At 46.9% G+C, this 6,990-nt stretch overlaps 1 protein-coding gene across 1 annotated transcript; it reads right to left on the bottom strand.

Annotated features, from left to right (window-relative positions):
• Positions 1–174: 174 nt before the first annotated feature.
• On the bottom strand, positions 175–4,392 carry CSUI_011265 (integral membrane gns1 sur4 family protein). Its single transcript, XM_068071366.1, has 3 exons — positions 2,909–4,392; positions 1,950–2,145; positions 175–1,035 (listed from the first exon to the last, which is right to left on the bottom strand). The coding sequence occupies exons 1-3, from the start codon at positions 3,037–3,039 to the stop codon at positions 277–279; spliced, it is 1,086 nt and encodes a 361-aa protein (XP_067916658.1). The 5' UTR covers positions 3,040–4,392; the 3' UTR covers positions 175–276.
• Between the last annotated feature and the right edge of the window lie 2,598 nt (positions 4,393–6,990).

The raw sequence follows: 6,990 nt of genomic DNA, 5'->3' as shown, positions 1-6,990 counted from the left end.
TCTCTCCCTTTCTTTCTTTTCTCTTCTCCCCTCTTGTCAATGTCCCTTAAGATTTCTTTCGTAGGAATGGGCTTCTTTCTCTCTCTCTGTCTTGACTTGTGGTGGGGGTCTCAATCCCCCCCCCCCCTTGCACTTACATAGAATCCTTTACTGAAACAATGAGAAACCCCACCTTAGAAGAACAGGGTAACAACATCCATATGAGAAAAAGTCTTTCATTCTTTCTCTCTTTCCTTGTATCTTTTCTCCTATCTCTCTGTCTCTGTCTCTCTATCTTTATTGAGATTTCTTGATATCCATTTCTGCCTTTCCTCCTTCTCCTTCTATGATCTTTTTCTCACTAGCATACAAACCCCTGTTGTTCTTCTTGTCCTTATTCTTCTCACTTGCTGGAGCAGTTGACGTGGAAGAAGAAGAAGACGTCGGTGAGGCGGGCGTCTTCTTTTTGACGACGTATCTTTTCACGAAGTACTCGGCGAAGAGATAGAAGTAGGTGGAATACATGAGTAATCCATAGACAAGATTGCGCGTATTGATATACTGTCCATACACCATAGGATCGGTAAATTGATGGTCTTTCCATGTGTTGCTAAACCTATACACATTCGAGTAGTAGAGCGACACACACGTGACACCTACGCCTACGAACATCTGGGAGATCTGCGCAATGGTGACGAAGATTCCCCATGATAAAGGCCTCTGCAATTGAGACGCAAGAAAGTAATAGAAATACATCACTGCATGAACACTGTAATTCATTGCCACAAAGTAGATCCCCGCGGGTTGCTCCACGCAATAGCCATCCCACGTATACAGTAAAACAGTCGCATGATGGTACCAGTGGAGAAAGTTCAGAGGCCTCTTACGAAGAATTATGAAGACCGTATCAAGCAATTCAAAATACTTGGAATAGATAAAGAGAAATATCCATAAACCGCATGCACCATGACCGTAGGTATACACAGGCGGCGAACATATTGACACCTCAAAGCCCCAGCGTCGTAAAATCTCCATCAAGTGAGGAACCACGCGAATCTACAAAGAAAAGAAGAAGAAAAGAAGGAGAAAGACACGAATGAAATAAGAAGAGGATGATAGAGAAGTGAACAGGTAAGAAAGGGGGAGATACAAGGAGGGAATGGGAAGAAGGGGGGCTTAGAGAAGTAAAACAAAGATTAGGAAGAAAAATAAGAGACACATCATTAACGAAGAAAGAGAGAGAGAGATGAAGATAGATAGAGAGATACATAGATAGACAAGATAAGGAGCGAAAGAAAACGGGATGAAGAGAAAGGTGTGAATCATGGGAATAGAGATGAAGATAGGGGGGGGGGGCTGGAGGGACATTTGCTGTGAGGATGAAAGAAAATAACTCGGGGGGGAAATTATCTACATGTGATGCACTCAAGAGACAAGAGTATATATATATATATACAGATATATATATACATATATAAATGTAGTTACGTATGTATGTCTATGTATGTTTGCCTGTAGAAGTTTATGGATGTACAGAGGGAGGAAGTGTCTGAATAAAGATACACAGCACGCTATACACAGGGCATATACACCTGCAAACACACTCATAGACATATAAATATATCTAGATACATATGTATAGAGGATCAACCACTCCTATTGCGGTTCGAATAAGAGTTGACCGCGTCTTTCTCTGTATATATAGACGTATACATATATATATATATATACATACGAATGAGCTATGCCGGGCGTGAAGTGCCACACACACATACACGGACAACGTGCACGATATCTCGTATCTGTCTACGTATCTATCTATCTGTCCTTGATCTATCTCTATGTCTATCTAGGAATGTCTGTGTATCAAGATGTATGGATATCTTTCTATATACGTATGTAAATATATATATGTATAGGTATATACATATATATCTGTGTCGTGTATTGATCGTTGTTTCATTTCTTACCATGCCCATAAAACTGAATATGGAAAGAAAGAGATTCCAGAACTTTAAGGGTTGTCGGAGATCATAGGGCTGTCGATTTTTCATCCATTTGGTCCCGAAATAGCAGACAAGGAGATAGAGGATCGACGCTAAAGGAGCTAGATAATAGTGATTGATCGTCCATTGTAAATGAGGACCTGCTGTATACGCGCTCTCACTGTAGCAACACACACAACGACCACCGCATGCAACACCTCATATGTAGGAGATACACACACCGGCTGCACAGAGAGAGACAGAGAGGTAGGAGATGGCATGCACTTAGGAAAGGTGTTACGGGATGGGTGATCTTGATCTATCTATGTCTCTATGACGACGCCTATACATATATATAGATAAATCAAAGATAGCTAGATTAGAGATAGATGTATTTGTTGAGAGAAGAAGTTGTTTAAGTGGTGGATGAGATAATTAGCCATGAAAACTAGGGGAGAGAAGAAGATGTCCAGATCATCAGAGAAATAAGGAAAAGATACGACCTGCTTCTTCTTCTCTTGTTCCTTAGATAAGAAGAGAGCCCCGTGGTGTGGTCGTGGTCGACCAGCCCATTCACCATAAACACTCCCTCTAGACATGAGAGCGACCACGTCAGCCCCCTTCTTCTATGGATATTTCTCTGAGACAACATGACTGAGGAGAAAAGACAAACTTCTTCTTTTGGGGGTGTGAAGCAACTACACCCCATGTGAGGGAGAAGGTTCCTTTGCCCCTGACGATGACCATCGCTCTCTCTCTCTATGCATGCGTGTGATGATTGATCAGAGAGAATTTGAAGTCTCACAGCCAACCTTCTTGTGTCGTTTTTCGTAGGTTCATTCCAGAGATCGAGAGAATGGAAGACACGCGAAGAGAAGAAGAAGCAGACACGCAGAAATGATAAGAATGCCGTGGAATGATAACGAGAAAGCATACTAACTTACTAGTCTGTATAGAGAGGCCTGAGAATGGGGTAATCCTTCTCCAGATTGAGAAACGACTTGGATGGATAGTAAGACATCTCGCCGATAGGGCGACGGTCAAGATCCATACCATCGGAATCCGTATACTCCATTTTGAAAGATAGAGAGAGAGAGAAAGAAAGGAAATATGAGAGAGATGAAGGGTTAGCTCGTTAGCTAACTGAAGAGGTTTTCGTCTATATCTTGACCGATATTCTTCTTCTTCAACGTCGCCTACGACGACTTGGCGAAGAACTCCCGACAAAGAGAATGAGAATATAAAAAGAATGAGGAAAGGATCCTCTCAACGTAAAAGTCTATCTATCTATTGGTTTATCTGGTGGAATAGCTAGCTGTACAACAGGTACGAATGATCGCCCCGGGAAAAAGATCAAATGGGTTGTTCACAACTCTCTCCCCCACTCGCTCTCGGAGGGGGAGAGGGGGGGAAAATCGGACGCCGTCGCGTTGTCTAATGATAAAAAACAATTGCTGAAGACGGAGAAGGATGGAAGGTGCCCAGATCCTACGGAGATGGAGAGAGTCAAAGGAAAAGGACTTCCCGAGAAAGAACAGAAAACTCCGAGACGAGCTGATTGATTTCGGATTGATAGACACCCCGTCAGATTCTCCTGTTTAGAAAGAGGTCAAGACTAGCTAACAACAGAAAGAAGCCACGCCAGCGGAGTGTGATGCACTCCCTATCAACTGGGAGAGAAAAGCCGCCGAGCTAAAGAAGAAACATGTACAAAAACAAGGGGTGGGGGAACAAAAAAAAAAACTAAATCACTCAGAAAAGATTTGCCGGACAAAAACCGTGGTAGCCTGGGCTCTTTTCTTCTACGCGGCGGCGGCCGCCGGCCAAACAGGCGGCGGTGTACGCGGAACACGAGAGGACATAGCCAGAGAAGAAAAGACGTTTGTCAAATCATGAACAGGCACAGGGTGATCAAGCGAGAAGACAGAAACCCGCTAGTGGGTACTTTTCTCCCCGGGAAGTCGAAACAAAAGACAGCCACCGCGAAGAAGGAAAGAAAGAAAGGATGGACGGCCTGCGCTGAGGAGGAAGAGGGAACGCGGTGGTGACGCGTCCTTCGCGTCGTACAGCAGCACAAGTGAGGAAGGAAAGAGAAATGGAAGAGTTCATGAATGGAAGGTAAAAGAGTGGAAAGAGAAATCGAGCGAAAAGAAAGTTTCTACCTTTCCGTGAGAAGGGGCAAAAGAAAGAAAGACCCGCAATAATGATGGTAACAACAAGGACAGCGGCAGCAGCTCGCCACGCTCCTCTCCTAGGTCACAACACGAAGACAGCGGGGTTCAACGGGTGAACAAACAAGTCAGGAAAAAAATGTCAGCTAAAGCGTTTGCCCAACCCACGGAACTGAGTAGAATCAGAAATAGAGCACTGAGAAGCGGGAAAGAAAACAGAGTCAAGAGCAGACCCCCCCTTTTCACAGGAAGAGAATCTTGGAAACGCTGCCAAACTCATTCGTGTTGTAAGCTACCCGATGCTGGATCAACCGAGGACGGTAGTAGTCGTTGTCCTAGTCATCCTACTTACCACTGCTACTACTACTACTGCCCCACCCCCGCCGATCCGACCAGAGGTTGGTATCTTTCTACTATGAGAAGAAAGACCGTCTTCTTGTCTCTCGCAAGAGCTCCCCTCTCGGTCCGCTTGCCCGTGCTGCCCCCCCACCACGTTGGAACGTATATGAATTCCGCAAATTTCTGCTTTCTTACAATGCTGAAGATACCAACAACTTCGTCGGCTCTGGTTTGACGTTGCTGGCTATCATCCATCTCATTATCCCACACGAGAAGTACTCTCCAAGCCCCAGCGCCCCCCTAGCGTGTGTGTGTTGCGTTCGTTGAGGCTGCCCCTGCTTGCTCTTCCCTTACAGGATCACAGCACGATGGTATGCGCTTTCCCCCTCTCAGATTCTAGATGGCAAAAATGCCAGATTGTGAATCGCAATGCGAGAATCATACTTGCCTTTTTTCCACGCTTGTCAACTGCAAGAGTTAGAGGGTCGTTTAAAAGTGTGTAATGCAGCCAAGGCTCTATGTCACACGTTCATCGGCTATGGTGCCTGCCGTGCCACGGGGTGTGAACACGCTCCTGCTGCGGTCTTCATTCAAAAAGTACATAACTTCTCTTCGCGAATTCCCACGTACAGAGACGTCCGACACAGCCTATCCAGCGGTTCTACAGTTCTCCTCACCCTTCACGAAGCCCTCGCCTCGCTTGCCGTGGTAATGTTGGGCAGATCATTGTCGTAATGCGCGTAGCCCGAGTGTGTGGCCACTTACTGAATGCTGTGCTGTGGGACGTCCGATAAACGGGCTGCGGGGCATCTCATTGCTGGGTCTCATGTACGTTCTCACAAGAAGCAACACCGAAGTTTGAAAGTTCTTGTGGCTGCCATTTCACTAGGACGAGCTTCACGGCTTCGCGATTCTGGAAGCGTGTTGTTCTCTTCTCACTGATCTTCTGTCCCGCCAGTATCGAGATAGACAGGCAGAACAGACAGCCCTCCAGATCGTGCTTACGTGACCTCGGGGGCAGTCCGGACAGCGGAAACTGACCGGGGCTCATAGACGACCAGAGGACATAGACCGGAGACCTAGGAAAGGGGGCGTATGTATGGTCTTTTCGGATTCCTGAGCAAAGAGGTTACGCTCCGCCAATCACAGTGAAAAACTCTTCTAGAGTTTTCGCCGCAGAGGCTCGTCGTGGCTGACTACCCGGGAAATGCGCGTCCGGATGCTCAGAAAGTGACCGCAAAGATACGTGGACGATTCGCGGTGAAGAAAAAGTGCTCCGGCCCGATCGTTGCCAGGACATTTGCGACGGCATTTCCCCCTCAAAGGTTGCAGTCCGGGTCGGCTGGATTGTTCAGACGGGACGGACAGAAACCTGACTCACTCGACGGGTGTACGGTCGGTCCTCATCCGGAGGTCTGGTGTACTCTTTCTCCAGAATACTACTTTCTGTCATTCTGCAGTTGGTACCTGGAGTCACTCATCTTTCATCCCATTACCTAGCATGACTACCCGTGTCTGTCCAGTCTTCTCGAAGTCCGCTCTTCCCTCCTGACTATTGGCTCGCGATATCTACTGAAAAAAACTGGACGCTTTACGACCCCGTATCTGCCTGTCCTAGAAAGTCTCCGGTTGGCCATCCGTGTGACAGTCTATCTATGAATAAACTTACCGCGAGAGGGAAGTGTGTTTCAAAGAAAAGGGGGTGTTCAGCCGGGAAGTTACCGTCTGCCAAGCACGTATCCACAGTTCCAAGCGCTGCGCACTTGACACTATCATCTCCGGGGAGACTATGCTTCTTCTCCTCAATACAAGCCATCCATATGACTCAGGCCCCAGCTTGCTGATCAACCACAGTGAGCTATTTCAATTGACTCTCACCATATTGAGACGTTCCCTCCCAAGCAGCTCGGTCGACATACGAGTCGTGTCCCCCAATACTCGGGGTCCCTAACTTCAGACGTTCCGAGGTAATGACTGACCTGCTTAATCTATGTCTCATTCGCTCAGATGCTTTGTGAACTACAGACGGACCTGGCCCGTCTTCACTTTGTCTCGTCCACCTAGTGAACCTAGTTTGGACTGAAGCCCACACTACTTCTTTGGACGAATGCTACCTCCAACCGGTTTACTTGGACTACTACTTTAGCTTTGACGGAGTTTTCTTCTAGTGACGTCTCGCAAGGCCAATACTCAGGGCTTTATTGAAGAAGACGCCGCGGGCTGAGCTATCGGTTCGCCGGTGCTCTGAACTGCAGCAGCGGCCACGTTCGCTACAATGTTACACAGTAAAATGTTTCTAAACATAAAAAGCTAAAGTTAACTAATTTCAACTGTAGGGAGACAAGGCGAAACGGTGGCGGCGGAGCTCCGCTCACGCTCTCGACAATCGCCGGCTACCACGGAGTGTTGCTAATGGCTCTTCTGACAAAGTTTCCAGGCTTCCCACTAGGTAATTCCAACACTACAAGAAAATCCTTTTACTTTTTTGTGCTGCTGCCGCGGCCGCAGCACTGCGC

This window comes from Cystoisospora suis (assembly GCF_002600585.1).
Source record: "Cystoisospora suis strain Wien I chromosome Unknown contig_10499, whole genome shotgun sequence".
Lineage (NCBI taxonomy): Eukaryota > Apicomplexa > Conoidasida > Eucoccidiorida > Sarcocystidae > Cystoisospora > Cystoisospora suis.
This window is presented reverse-complemented; position numbering and strand designations above follow the sequence as displayed.

Coding starts and splice junctions, on each gene's coding strand:
- CSUI_011265 (XM_068071366.1), bottom strand. CDS start 3,039: ATGGAGTATACGGATTCCGATGGTATGGATCTTGACCGTCGCCCTATC. Junction 2,146..2,908: donor AGGCCTCTCTATACAGACTA/GTAAGTTAGTAT, acceptor GTGTTGCTACAG/TGAGAGCGCGTATACAGCAG. Junction 1,036..1,949: donor TATTCAGTTTTATGGGCATG/GTAAGAAATGAA, acceptor TTTTCTTTGTAG/ATTCGCGTGGTTCCTCACTT.